This window comes from Dermacentor albipictus, unplaced genomic scaffold, assembly GCF_038994185.2.
Source record: "Dermacentor albipictus isolate Rhodes 1998 colony unplaced genomic scaffold, USDA_Dalb.pri_finalv2 scaffold_15, whole genome shotgun sequence".
Lineage (NCBI taxonomy): Eukaryota > Metazoa > Arthropoda > Arachnida > Ixodida > Ixodidae > Dermacentor > Dermacentor albipictus.
This window is the reverse complement of record NW_027225569.1, coordinates 3,594,484-3,609,757: the sequence shown is the minus strand read 5'-3', so window position 1 is coordinate 3,609,757 and position 15,274 is coordinate 3,594,484. Positions and strand designations below refer to the sequence as shown.

The window sequence follows — 15,274 nt, the reverse complement described above, 5'->3', positions numbered from 1 at the left end:
GCCCGCTTTTTAGCACTGTATATGCTTGTTTTGTCCTCCTAACCTCACTGAGCCCTATTATATCCCATTTAGTACCCTCTAATTCCTCCAATAACACTGCTAGACTCGCCTCACTAGATACCGTTAAACGTTGCCAGGTTCAGATTCCAATGGCTGCCTGTCCGGAGCCAGGTATTCTTAGCACCCTCTGCAGCGTCATAGAGCTGACCGCCGCCGTGGTCAGTTGCTTCGCGGCTGCTGGGGACTGAGGGCCGGGGTTTGATTGTTGTATTCATATAGGAGGTTGTGGCCAAGTACTGCACCAGGGTGGCCGATCCTGCTCTGGTGAGAGAGTGCGTTACCGGTTCTGGTCACCGGGATCAGGCCGCACTCCAGGCCTGTTTGGGCAATTTTCTCAACACACGTTTTTTTTCCGGTGGAGAATTGCGCGGCACCGGGGTTCGAACCATGGTCCTCTTGCACACGAGGTGGATACTCTACCGCCCGCGCGGGAGTTGTACGCCTCATCGTTGTATTCATATATGAGGTTGGGGCCAAGTACTGCACCAGGGTGGCGAATCCTGCTCTGGTGAGACAGTGCGTTACCGGTTCTGGTCACCGGGATCAGGCCGCACTCCAGGCCTGTTTGTGCAATTTTCTCAACACACGTTTTTTTTCCGGTGGAGAATTGCGCGGCACCGGGGTTCGAACCATGGTCCTCTTGCACACGAGGTGGATACTCTACCGCCCGCGCGGGAGTTGTACGCCTCATCGTTGTATTCATATATGAGGTTGGGGCCAAGTACTGCACCAGGGTGGCGAATCCTGCTCTGGTGAGACAGTGCGTTACCGGTTCTGGTCACCGGGATCAGGCCGCACTCCAGGCCTGTTTGTGCAATTTTCTCAACACACTTTTTTTTGGTGGAGAATTGCGCTGCACCGGGGTCCGAACCACGGTCCTCTTGCACGCGAGGCGGATACTCTACCGCCCGCGCAGAAGTTGTACGCCTCATTTAACCTACAGCGGGCCTTATTTGATCAGTTAAGGTGGGCCGATCTGAGCTCGGTTATACCGCACGGATGGCGCTCAATTAGAGAACCTGGTATTTATGACCTGCCCATGTGTGGCCATACATAAGAGAAGATTTTTTTCCTTTAAAGTAAAGAAAAAAAGGGGATATTAAGAAGGGGGGAAAAAGAAAAAAAATTTTAGAACTCGGTAACTCCACAACGAAATATGATAATGCAATTTTGTGAATTTCAACTAATAACGTATCTAAAGCGGACAAAATTGGTATGTTACACATGAATCTGAAAAAAAAATTTAATATGCAAATACAGCTTTTGCAGAACCCCTGTAAACAACGTAACAAATTCACGTAAGATGTAAAATGACATATCGAATTTGTCCGCATTCAATTGTCTAATGGATGCCATTTACAGCACCGCGATATCTGTTCATGAGGCAGAGCTATGAATTTGTAAACTGCACGCTTCTATTTTTTTTAAACTTCGGTATTGTTGAAAATTCTTGTAACAAAATGCACGACGTAAATCAGAATTCCGCTTCCAACAGTCACTAAAATTTAACTTTCTCTCTCAAATGCAACACATTTTAGTAAAATCTCTCGCGCGGTTATGTCAGAAAAACGTTTTTGCGTTTTACAAGTATTTGAATAGGCCGAGTTGGAGTTGGGCCCGAGCTAAAGCTTCCTCTTAACGCCTCTTCACCTGCGCCACGTCGGCCCGCCGTTGCATTATCTTATGGATTGGCCCACGTATGGGGAGTGCTTAACGCCTGCTTCACCTCCGCCACCGGTCGGCCCGGCATTGGACTATCTTCGGTATCGGCCCACGTATGGGGTGTGCTTAACGCCTGCTTCACCTCCGCCGCGGTCACGTGGCCGCAATAAATCGCGACATTGCGCTATCTGCGGGATCCGCCCATGTATTGGGAGTGCTTAACGCCTGCTTCACCTCCACCGCGGTTCCGACCTGTATTACACTGTGTCCGGGATCGGCTCACCTATGGGGAGCTTTATGCTTACGGTAGAAATATTTCCTTGGAGGGTTGAGGTGTGCAGCGTCGCTGTAAAACAGAACGCCCACCAAAATGGTGTAGTATAAAAATTCTTGAACGTTCTGGCTTCCACAAGGACAAGCCCATTTTAGTTGACGGGTACAGGTTCGCCCCGAATAGGAAAGTTTGGCATAACAGGAATAAAAACATAACGCCGACCAGAATGGAGTTGTTTAAAAATTCTTAAACCTTTGGGCTTCCGCACGGGCAACACCATTTTTGTAGGCGTTCTGTTTTTATTCCAATTATGCCAAAAAATATCTTATTCAGGGCGAACCTGTGCCTGTCAACTAAAGAGACTCTAACATTCAACAAAAACAGAAAATGCTCTCGAGTTTCCATTGTTCAAACATCGCTCTGTTCCTCGTCGCCTCCTCTCGCTTGCCATCCATCCGATTCTCTAACACGAACCGACGTTCTGTCAGCACGTGGTGTGGGCACAGGCACCACAGCGTTACATTGCTTGTCGCTTGTGGTGTAGCCGTTTTTTGGACACAGCGAGGATGCGACAGGCGTCTTTTTGTTCTGGTTATGCTCACGGAAATATATATATATATATATATATATATATATATTTATTTATTTATATATATATATGTATGTATGAATGTATGAATTTGTGGTTGTGACAGAGGCAACGTTTTATCAAGGTTAACACAGGATCGCGTAGTGTGTTAGTTCTCAGCTATGACACCACAACACGCGGAATATAGCTGGAATATTTAAATAAGAAATGACACGTTATAGGCAATGGTCTGGCACTTTCTGCATTGCGACAAATGATACTGCGATGCAAGCTTTAGGTGCATACACGCAAGCTTTAGGACGCGGACATTGAAGCTTGACATGGGGAAAAACTTTATTTCTGTACCATGTTTCTGTCTTCAGGTGAGCGCTGCAGTCTTCATGATGACGAGTTAGAGGCGACGACAGTTTCTTTTTAATCTTTAGCGAGGTTAAGTTGTGGTGTTGAGTTCCACAAACCTAAATTTTGCTGGCTTTGCGGGCTTGCCGGTGAACTGCGTAAGAAAACCAATGTCGCCATGATGGTTCTCCACGCGGTATCGTTGAAGCACCTGCAGAAGGGAAGATAAATTGCAGTTGTACCTTTCATAGAACCCTACAGGTCAAGCAGACAACATCAAGGTGTCCATGATTGTTAGTGCTTTGTGTTATACTGACCGAAGAATTAAAGAAGGAAGATTAAAGAACAAAAGAAAGTGGATCCCCCTCTTGTTCTTTTAGCGGGCAGCTTTTACGCGGCCGTTCGTCGGTTGAGCGTCGGGGTCACTTCGCGAACGTGTCCGTCGTTGTCTGCTAACACTGCTGCCTTGTTGGTGCCGCTCGGTGTAACCACGCGAACGCGCTCCTGCCACTGCTCACGCGTTCGTCGTTGTCTTCTTCCACAGCTGGCTCTGATGCCGCTCATGATGCTAGCGTTTCCATACCTCCGCGAAGGCGCTGGCTGGCCCTGGCCCACTGTCGGTCAGTTCGGTGATTTCGGTCTCAAATGCGTTGCCTCGGTATAACGCGAAATGAACACACGTGTAAAGCCGCGCCCAAATTTCCCATTAGGCACTATCGTAATTGTCGAACATTTCATGTTCGTTCTTAAGTTCTTCCATAAGCTTAGCACTAAGCACAACGCAACCCTGAATGTCCATCAACCAGCCACATTGATTGCCTTACTAAATGAGGTTAATATATATTTAATACCACTGCAACATAGTCTGCCTTCGGCGCTTTTATTCTTGGTCATTCAAGTTATTTCAAGATATTAAAGACTTCAGAGGAAGCTATTCCTCAAGGGCTCCTGTTTGAATACATAACAATGTTGAAATTGTTTGTCTTTGCAACCACGGAACGAAATCTCGTAAGTTTAGTTGTACATAAAAAAAACATACTGAAATCTAGTCACTGTCGCAACAGAACTTTAGATTTAGGCCTGCATTTTTGAAAGTAAATATTCGTGAAAATTCCAAACTTTCATAAAGCAAAACCTTTCAGATTTGCGACTACGCAACTAAGCAATAAAAATGTATACCAATTCTGTCGAATTCATATAATACTACATGTGTTGGTATTAGACCTGGTTTTGAAAGTCGTACTTTTGCAAAGCCCTTATAAACATTTCAACCCCTTCACGCAAGGTATAAATTCATATACTGACTTTTTCCGCGTTTGGTGCTTTAACGTATCAGCGACGTGCGTCTTTGATGCAGCGGTGCAAATTTGTAAGTTTGCGCTTGCATGCTTTTGCGCTTGCATGCTCGATGGTCTTTCGATGGACTGCTCGGATCTCCCAGCACTCGGCGGTAGCGGCAGCACGAACGACCATCGCTTGAACGCCACTCTGCTTTTTCGCAGGTTGGTGTCGTTCCTTGTGATTGGTTTTATGAATATGTGCTGCTCGTTGCCACTGCCGCTGCTCTAGTATTCTGCTATCGCCTTTTCTTTTTGTTTTTCCTAAAACTGCAGTCTGTAACGCACAATGTCGACAGACTTTTGATCCTCATGCAGTAACAAGTTTACGCCCGAGAAAATTCCTGCCAAATGTATTCTGTGCAACCGATTGTACCATCTCGGAACCTGTGCAGGGCTTCCCGTAAAACAGTACAAAAGTAAATCGGAGTCAGCCAAGCAGAAATGGCCATGCACCACATGCAAAAATGGAAACAGGAAAGGAGACAATCAAGGTGAAAAGCTGGCTGATGACGAGATAGCCGACATTAAAGCCCTGCTCGTTACTATAAATGGAAAATTAGACGAGCTGATGCAGCTTAAAGAAACTGTAGCTAGCATTGAAACAGCTGTAGAGCTAATGTCAGAAGAGTTTGACGAAGCGCTAGAAAGGCTAACTGCCCAGAAAAAAGATACAAACGATATTCAAAAGAGATTGGAAATTTTGGACAGAAAGGTAAAAAAAAGAAGAATATTAGACGTTGCGAAATGAAGTCACTGATTTTGAATGGAGGAGCAGTAAGCTGAACCTTGGATTCCATGGAATTCACTCCACCGAACCTGAAAATCTGATAGATAGATAAACGCTGTGGCTGACACGATAGGAGGTTCAAGGCTTTCTAGCGCAGACGTCGATGCAATTCACCGGCTACCTGCAAAGCACGATAAGATATCAGGCATAATAGTCAGATACACTAGACAAGCTGTCAGAGATAAGTGGGTCGAGAAAAGGGATAAACTGAGGGACGAAAAAAGCAACATTGCCATTATGGAAAATATGACTAGTCATAACCGACATCTGTTGCGACTGACGAAGGAGTGGGCAAAACAAAATGGATATCAGTATGCCTGGTACAGGGATGTAAAAGTCTTCATGCGCAAAACAGATGGCCAGTTGGCTATCGTGGTGCGCAATATGCGTGACCTTCCGTCATAGCACATTTCAATGTGTCCAACAAATGGGTTTAAAATGTGTTGTGAGGGTTTGAAATGGCTAATCGTAATTACCTTCTTCCGGAGGATGTAAACGCAGTTGCAACAAACCAGCATAAAAATTCACTAAAATGCCTTCATATAAACGTTCGCTCACTTTGCACCAAGGAAGCAGAAATGGATTGTCTTGTCTCTAGTTTTTGTTTTTTGTTCGACGCTGTCATGTTAACTGAAACATGGTGTAAAGACGATCAGGATAATTTTAGGTATTCATGTTATCAATCCTTCTGCTTATATCGTAAATTCGTCGTGCTGGTGGAGTCATGCTTTTGATGAAGCCGAATGGAAACTGTGAACTGCTTCCTTCTTTTTCTGTAATATGTGATGATTTTGAAATATTGTCAGTTCGTGTAAATAAGCATGTGTTTTCTGTGTGTTACCGGCCCCCAGATGGAAATACGTCAAGCTTTTTCTTATTTTACGGGCAGTTTCTCGATTTTGTTCCTGCAAATGGTTACTCTGTCCCGTCAGCCGGCGACTTTATTATAGATATGTTAGCAGACACTAATCAACAAAAAGACATGAAAATGCGGATTACATCAAACGGTTGCGATAATGCAATCACATTACCGACTAGAATTACGAAAGACAATAAAACACTGCTAGACCTTTTTCTGCCAATTTTTTATAATACATGCATCACAGCAGGAGCTATATCATGTGGTCTTAGCGACCATCTTCCGATAGTTGTTATGGCAAAAAAGCAGAATTTATAAAGATGCAAAAGCCGACCACCCATTTTTTATCATATTACTCTGTCAAATTTTGACAGCTTCAGGACTGAACTACTGAAGTCAGATTTTACATGGGTAACGTAGATAAAAATTGCCAATGAAGGGTACGAAAAACTTATGAACCAGTTCCTTCAAATGGACAGAGTATGTCGATAGTTGCTACGAGTCTAGAGGGTGACTGCAGAGTTAGTGGGACGGTGAAAACATGGAAGGCAGAGGTGGCGGAGGAAGCTGCCTTAGCACTGGCAATAGCCTCCACGGAAGCCAACACCGTAGTAAGCGACTGCAAGACAGCAGTCAAGAACTATGCAAAAGGAAGAATCTCGCCGGAAGCACTCAGAATTTTAAACAACTTTCGTGAAGATCGCGACATTCACATTATATGGGCACCCGCACACTCCTCCCTTCCCGGGAACGAAATAGCGCACAACCTGGCTCGAGAACTGACAGGCCGAGCAGGTGACACGCAACAAATACTGGGAACGGAGAGAGACCGGATGACCAGCTTCAACGAGATCACCAAACACTATAAATTGGGAAGGGCCCATTTCCCCCCGGCACACTCCTCGTTAAATAGACGGCAAGCGACGGCATGGCGCCTCTTACAAACAGATACATATCCAAACCCGGTGGCCTACCACCGCTACTACCCGGACCTTTACACGGATAGATGTAGATTCTGTGAAGAAAGGGCGGACCTACAACACATGGTATGGGCTTGTCCTCGGACACCCATACAGAATAAAATAATTAAAACCAGAGAGCAGTGGGAGACCGCGTTGCTCAGCTGTGCACCGGAAGACCAACGCAAGGCAATCCAGCAGGCCGAAGATGCCGCCAGGGCCCAAGGGCTCGAGGCCGTCATTTAGGTAGAGGCCTAGGTCTCAAATCTGCTGTGCACAAATAAAGTTTATTCCTCCTCCTCCTCCAGTTCCTTCAGATTTACAAGCGACATTTCCCAATAAAAACTTTCATGCTATCTGAAAAAATCCGCAAACCTTGGATAACTCCAGAACTGCGCCGAAAAATCAACGTGAAAAATATGCTTTACCGTCAGTTTATAGAAATAAAAGATCCTGATACCTTAAATTAATTTAAGGCGTACCAAAATAAATTAAAGAAGGAGGTTAAAAAAAAGCTGATCTGGTTTCATTTACTATAAATTCCAGAGTTGTCTAAAGAAAAGTGACCCCGTATGGGAAACGTTGAGCACTGTTTTTAAACGCACCAAACTTTCACCTAGATTTGAGAAGTTGTCAAATGACCGTGAAGTGCCTGGCTGTGCCCTTGCAGATTCCTTTAATGAGTATTTACTTTGTTATTCGAAGCACGGTATACATGAAGATTTTTACAATTTTATGCTCGTTAGAAACAATCCATCTGCTTTCCTAAGCGCTGTGACAGAGGATCAAGTTACATCAGTTTCATTCTTCTTTAAATAGTTGCTCAAGTTGCGACGCTGAAGGTAATCTCGTCCGGCGAAATGTGTTGGATGCGTTATGTCCACATTTAATCCATATTTTTAACATTAGCCTAACGAGTGCATGTTTTCTAAAACGAATGCAAATCGCTAAAGTAACTATGATCTTCAAAAAGTGTGATCCGAATGATATGAATAATTACCGACCCATCTTCGTCTTACGCATATTTTCAAAACGCTTGGAGAAGCTTATCCATTATCAGATTTGCTCGTTCTTTGATTTACACAAACTTATTTCAGATGCTCAATATGGATTTAGGAAGAATAAATCAACCGAATTAGCTTTGCTGGAACAGAAAGAACTTATTATGTCGGAATTTGGAAAAATATAACTTTATACTAGGTATTAATGTCGACTTTTCTAAAGCATTCCATTGTATTCATCACTTCACTTTGCTGAAGAAACTGAAATTTACGGAACCCAGGACATTTTCTCGAACTTAAAAAGTCATATCTCACTTAGCGACAGCAGTTCGTTCAAATCGAAACGTACCGTTCTGATTTAAAATTGGTAGTTAAACATGTTCCTCAGGCCAGCATTCCTGGTCTGCTTATTTTGAACATTTACATCATTGTGATCACTAACCTCTCTACTAAGCCTAAATATGTTTTGTACGCCGACGACGCTAGTATATTTTATCTGCTCCAGATTGCCATATCTTGCACAACGACGCGAATTCTCTCCTTACCAAGCCTAAAACGTGGTCAATAGAGAACAATTTAAACAAAAATGTTAAAAAAACGAAAGCTATAATATTTAGACCTAAATCGAGGCAGCTAAATTCTCATGTAAGCTTAAATTATGGTGGTACACCGATAGAAATAAGAAATAACATTAAAATTCTGGGTGTCACATTTTCTAAAAGCATGTTAGGGCATGGTCACATTGATGCTGATTTAACTGAGTTAGCTCGAACAGTCGACATTATTTACCATTAGAGATGATATCTCCCGTATGAAGTAAAGATCCTGCTTTATAATTCCCCGTTTTACTCTCATCTTACTGTTCCTTGGTCTGGGGCACGATCACGTATGCAAAGTTGCAAAAGATCTTTATAATTAAAAAAAAGCTTATCAGAATACTTTTTCATCTGTCATGCAACAGTTACTCGCAAGGTCTTTTCTCCAAAGCATACATAATACCATTATTCAATCTTTACAATCATAAGCTAGCACTTGCAATGCAGAGCGAACTAAAATATCATCTTCAATCTCTGCATGAGTTGCCATTACTGGAAAACAGCACTTTGTGTTGCCCTTCCCGCCATAAACAGTTGATTGTACCAACTCTAGAACCAACTATGCAATGAAAAATTATCTTTCACACTTCCAACTCTATTAAACAACTATAAAAAAATCCGGTACTGACCTACCTAAAATATCTAAACATGAATTACGACAGCTTCACTGCACACATTCTTAAAATCCACCAGTATTCCTATATTTGTATGTTTAATCCTGTGTTTATTGTACAGCTTTATACCCTATGTATTTATTGTATTGATTGTTGTTCTATTTTCTTTGGTTGTATATTATTTTATGAAATGATCCTGTTATTTATGGCTTTGCTAAAGTTCGAAGAGATTATATATATACTTGTGTGTGTCTTTTCCTGCTTTCTGTTGTTGCGCTGTAGAGGGGGGCTGTGGGCAATTCTCAAGTTGCCGTTTACGAGCAGCTTTTACCCACAACCTCCTCCATCACCGCGATGGAAATGATTATTATTAATTATATTATTATTATTATTATTATTATTATTATTATTATTATTATTATTATTATTATTATTATTATTATTATTATTATTATTACTATTAAAAGCCGTAAAGATGCCGGGTAACACCTCAATAACGATGTTTCAGTTACTATGTTCCGCTTACCATGTTGAACAAAGAGTGTGTTGTTCATTAGAAAATGTATCATGAGGAATCTCTATAATGCATATATGTGCAAGTTCGCATAAGTTGGATTCGAATTGACAGCGTGAAGGTCGAGAGCCAAAGCCACTACCTTTGGTGTTAATTAGGAGGAGGAGGAATAAACTTTTATTTTGGAAACAGTTTTCCGGGGTAAGCCCTGGTTCAACTCTCGGTGGGAGGTCTCCTCATTCCAGGAACCCTCTGGCCTTCGCTGCTTCCTTGGCCCTGGCAACGAGATGTCGTTGTTGTTCCAGGTCCTCGGAGACTAGCTTGGCCTCCCACGTTTCCATGAGGTCTTCGCTTTGTCTGGCGTTGCAACAGTCTCTCGGTGAAGGCAATGCGTCTTTGTCTATATGCCATGGACATTCGATGATCAGGTGCGCTAAGGTGTCCGGTACGCCGCACATTGGGCAGTGGTATCCTTGTAGCGTTGGGTACAGTCTATGCATGATGATTCCGTGGATATAAGTATTACTTTGCAGTCTTCTGAGTGTAGTGCTTTCTTCTTTGTTGAGCTTTGGGTGAGGTGGTGGGTACACCCTGCGTTCCAGCCTGTGATGTTGAAGCATCCCTGAGTACGTAATGGGTACGGTCTCTGCCTCCGCTGGCGCAGACCGGGCGTCTCGAGAGTAGGAAGGGTTGGCCCGGCAGGTGTGGCCTCGGGCCGCGGCGCGTGCCGCTTCGTTCCCCTCCAGCCCCTCGTGCCCAGGAACCCACGTCACGCAGGTGTAGGGGATCGGAGTACTGCGGTGCTTCAATAGCTTCAGTGCTTGTGTTGACACGCGACCCTTAGCGTAGTTTCTGACGGCTGCTTGACAATCGGAGAAGATGACAGCTGCGTCCATGCACGTGGTAGTCGCTAGGGCGATCGCTGTTTCTTCTGCAGTCTCGGGGTTTTGTGCACGGACTGTGGCAGACGCTAGCTCTCTGCCCTGAGAATCTACGACGCTCAGGGTGTAAGCGTTTCTTTGCGGGTATTTGGCTACGTCGGTGTATCTGGCGTCCGTATCTTGCCTGTGTCTTCGCCGTAGAGCATCCACTCGGGCTTGTCTCCTTTCCTTGTGGTACGTGGGGTGCATGTTGCGTGGAATTGGGGCTATGCACAGGGATTCGCGGATGTTCGCAGGAATTTTTTTTCTTTTCGGTCCGTGGTGGCTATAAAGGTTTCACCGTAGCTCAGCCGTTGCAGCACTGATCTTCCGGTGGGCGTAAGCTTCAGTCGTTCTAATTGACTGGCTTTGTGAGCTTCAGCTAGCTCTTGCCAGGTGTTGTGTACGCCCATCTTGAGAAGCCTCGTAGTCGAAGCCGTAGATGGTAGGCCCAGGGCGATTTTGGTGGCTTTCCGTATTTGAATGTTAATTTTTTCTACCTCTACATTCTTCAGCGCGAGGTAGGGCGTGCCGTATGTTATTCGACTGGTGAGGAGTGCTTGCATCACGCGTAGCGTGTCCTCTTCTTTAAGTCCGCTTCTATGGCTTGCAACTCTCCTGACGAGATGCGTGAGCTGTGATAGCGTTCGCTGTAGTCGCGGGAGGGTGGCCGCCCCGGACCCGTCTTTGTGTATGTGTAACCCTAGAACTCATAGGGTTTCCAGTTTTGGAATGGGCGTTCCATTAAGGGTGACGTTAGGATCGGGTTCATCGTAGCCGGGTGGTCTGCCTCTCGTTCTTGACTTGAGGACGAGGTGTTCGGACTTCTCGGGAGCACAGTAGAGGCCGCATTTGTGCAAGTAGCTCTCGATGGTATCTACTGCTTCATGTAGGCATGTTTCTTGTGTTCCAGTGTTTGAGGCCCTTGTCCATAACGTGATATCATCTGCATAGAAAGCGTGTCTTACGTCTGGTATCGCGTCAAGGAGGCTGGGTAGTTTGATCATTGCGACGTTGAAGAGCAACGGCGATATGACCGAACCCTGCGGGGTGCCTTTGCTCGGTAGTCGGAAGCTGTCGCTGCGCAGGTTGTATATTCCAACGGTGGCCGTGCGGTCCGTGAGGAAATTCCTGACATAGTCGTATGTCCGGGAACCGCAGCCCACGTCTTCGAGGTTGCAGAGGATAGCTTCGTGACTGACGTTGTCAAAGGCTCCCTTTACGTCGATGACTAAAATCGATGATTTGCTTCGGGTACTCAGGTGGTCGATGAGGTCTTCCTTGAGTAGAAGAAAGACATCTTGCGTTGACAGGTTCTGCCTGAAACCGAACATAGTGTTTGGAAAATATCCGTTGTCTTCGAGGTACGAGGTTAGCCGGTTGTGAATCATATGCTCGAAAAGTTTCCCTACGCACGAGGTAAGGGAAATTGGCGCAAGTTCTCGATGCTGAGCTGTTTATTTGGTTTAGGGATCATGGTAATCTCCGAGTGCTTCCATGCAGCCGGTAGCTTTCCTCTCTCCCAGCATTCATTGAAGTACTGGAGCAGGGCTGCGGTAGCCTGCTGCGGAAGGTTCCGAAGATGCTTGTTCATGATCCGATCTTTGCCCGGGCTGGTGTTTCTTGTGAGCGTCGATAGCGCTGCAGAGAGTTCAGCATGCGTGAAGGGTTGGTCAAGGTCGGGGTTTGGTTTGCCACCGTAAACTTTGTCACATGCCGTCGTATTAACGGGTGGGTCGCCGCACAGCTTCTTCTGAATTTCGAGGAGGAGGTTCTCTTCTGATCCGGCGTGGTTGTGCACGAGCCTACAGAGGTTCTGTCGCTGCTGCGTCTTCGTAGGGTCGTTGTCGAGAAGGGCGCGCAGGAGATGCCACGTCGTCTTTGTGCTCAGGGTTCCCTGGAGTTTGTCGCAAAATGCGTGCCAGTTCTGTCTTCCTAATCTCTCCGCGTACGCCTGTGCTTGCTCGGTGAGGAGGGCAATTCGCTTCTTTAATTTCTTGTTTAGCTTCTGTCTCTTCCACCTCTTGAGAAGAGCTCTTCTGGCTTCCCAGAGGTGGAGGAGATGCGTGTCGACGGCTGGCACTACTTCATTCAGCTGTATTGTTTTCGTGTGTCGTTCTGCCGTGTCGAGGACTTTCTCCAGCCAGTCATCTATGTTCTCGATGGTGGTCTCGAAATTTAGCACGTCTCTGAATGACTTCCACTCCGTTACCCGGGCCGTTCCAAGCCTAGCGGGCTTGCGAGTGTGAGCCACGGTTAGTTGGAGGATGTGGTGATCGCTGCCCAGGGTTTCTGGGAGTCGGCTCCATTCTGCCGAGGGCACGTTTAGCGTGAAGGTGAGATCGGGGTTTGTGTCTCTGGAGACACTATTACCTATCCTCCTCGTTTGGAGTGGGTCATTCCACATGGTGAGTCTGTGCTGTTGTGCAGTGTCGTGCACTCGGGCTCCTTTCTTCGTGGTGGTCTGGTATCCCCAGGCCGTGTGTGGGGCGTTGAAGTCCCCAACTATAACGACTTGGTGACCATCAGGGCGGTTCCTAATTTCTCGGACAAAGTGGTCGAAGTCTGAAAGGGCGTCTCTGGGAGGGCTGTACACACTGACTACGAATACGCTCTTGAGCGATTTCCTCTCCGGTATGATTTCGATTAAGGTGTGTTCGATCGGTGTATTGACGGGTTCCAATTCCTGTACTGTGAGATTCTTCTTGGTGAAAATTGCCGTGCGTTTCGTTTGTACGTGGGCGTTGTACCCTTGTAGCCGGACGTTTTGTGTATTTGTTTCTTGCAGCGCTATGAGGTCGGGTGGGTCTTGTTTGACAAATTCTTGTAAGGTAGCATGCCGTGGTCGATAGGAACGACAGTTCCACTGCCTTATGCGGAGAGTTGAAAGCGCATTTGTAGTCCTGTGATTAGGGACCGCCATCTTCGGTTGTTGCTGCTCCCTGCCGACGCTCGCGGGTAGGTGAAATTGAACGAGAGGCACTTCGGTCGTTTGCTCGCGGCCGCTTTCTGTCGGGCTGAATATCATTTAGTGACGTGTTGAGGTGCTGTTTTGTTACATACGTCTTCTTGATGTGGGCTATGAAGTTGTTTTGTTGCGCTGCGAGTCCATCCACCTTGGCGTCTAGCGTGTTGACCTTATTGGCTATACTTGCGGCGAAATTCGTTATTGCTGCCTGGACGATTTTCTCAATTGTGTCGTGGGTATTTTTCATGAGAGTTTCTTGGAGGATTTGGAATCTTGCGTCAACTACGGATTGAACATCTGCGTCGGGAAGTGAGAGTCGCGGCTGTGCAATGTTCTCTTGGCCTGTCGTACATCTCTGTTGCAGTTTATCAATGATATCTTTTTGCTCCTCGCACTTCTGTAGAAGCCTGTTTATGTTGTCTTGCTGTATCTGTTGACATTAGATCAGCTTGTCGATGAGAGCCTGTTGGCTTTGTAGTTGACTATTTTGATTGTGCAACGTGTTTTGTTGAATTTGCACCTTATTTTCGAGAGCCTGAAGGGCCGCAGCTTCGGCCGACAAGAATTTGGAACTGCTCGTGGTTCTCGATCCGCTCGATCCGCTTACCACATCCGCGTAGCTCACGCGTTTCGGCGAGTGCGAGCGTGAGCGTGATCGGGAAGGCGATAGGAGTATAGATCTAGATCTAATTCGTTTGGGGACGCTGCCATCACTGCCCCTCAAGCTGGTGGTTGAGCTTCCTAATTGTGGGAATTGTTCGCCGCCTGAGCTCCAGCGACTGTCTCTCACTTTGAGCCTGTCGATGCGTTGCTGTCGTATGTTGAATGGCGGCGGGTTGGGTTTCAGTCTTTTCTTGCAATCTTTGCTTGCGGTTTCGTGCCCTTCTCCACATAACTTGCATGCGGGTTTGCACTCGTGATCGGGTAGTTGATCGGTTTTGCCACATTTAGAGCAGAAGGCTGGCAGTGGTCTCGGGCAGACATCCTGGCGGTGTCCCGTGTTGCCACAAGTTCTGCAGTATTGCACTGACTTGCGGTAGGGTCGGCATCGAAAATCGAGACTCTGGAAGCGGACGTAATAAGGAACGTGCGGTCCTTGGAAAAAGATCACGGCCGCGGACGATTGCCCGAGCATACGAGCGTGGAGGACGGTGTACCTCGCTGGTGCGCGAAGACTGGCCTTGAGTTCTTCTTCACTCGTGCCGGGCAAGAGCCCGCTTATTACGCCTCTGGATACATCGTCCGGGGTTCTCGTGTTGCCTTTTACAGTGATGAAAGTGCCGCCAAGTTGGATTGTGCTGATATTTTCGAGTTTCTTCGCGTCTTCCCAGTCGGCCGTGCTTGCAATAATCAGGTTCTCAATTCTTTGCACTTGAACGCACACTTTTTCGCCGAAATCTTGCTGCGAGAAACCGCTGGCTCTTCCGATGGCGTGCATAATGGCGACATTGTTCCACTTTGCAAGCTCGAGGCCTGGTTGCGGGCGGAATACGACCTTGTAGTCGTCGACTGGTAGAGGCGGCATTCGGGGCTTTCGCTGTTGCGGTGGTGGTGGCTTTCCATTCGTTTGTTGCTTGGCTGGGTTGCTTTCTTGTGTCGTTTGATGCTCTGCGTCCTTCTTGCCTTTTCTGCCCCGCGTAATCCAGATGCTCTCGCGTTCAATAGTTCTTCCGCTGCTTGCGTCATAATTCCAGGCAGTTTCTGTGTTGTTTACTTCAGTCTGGTCCATCTGCATTGTGTTTGTGTCTTCCAGCTGTTCTCTTGGTGTGTTGATTGCTTCTACTGCTGCTTC

General features: G+C 46.2%; 1 protein-coding gene across 1 annotated transcript in view; it reads right to left on the bottom strand.

Annotated features, from left to right (window-relative positions):
• Positions 1 to 2,899: 2,899 nt before the first annotated feature.
• LOC135913436 (probable cytochrome P450 301a1, mitochondrial) overlaps positions 2,900 to 15,274 on the bottom strand; it is a 189,826-nt gene continuing 177,451 nt past the window's right edge. Inside the window, exon 9 of the mRNA XM_065446008.1 lies at positions 2,900 to 3,135. Within this exon, the coding sequence (XP_065302080.1) occupies positions 3,016 to 3,135 (120 nt within the window). The 3' untranslated portion in view covers positions 2,900 to 3,015. The remainder of the gene's footprint in view (positions 3,136 to 15,274) is intronic.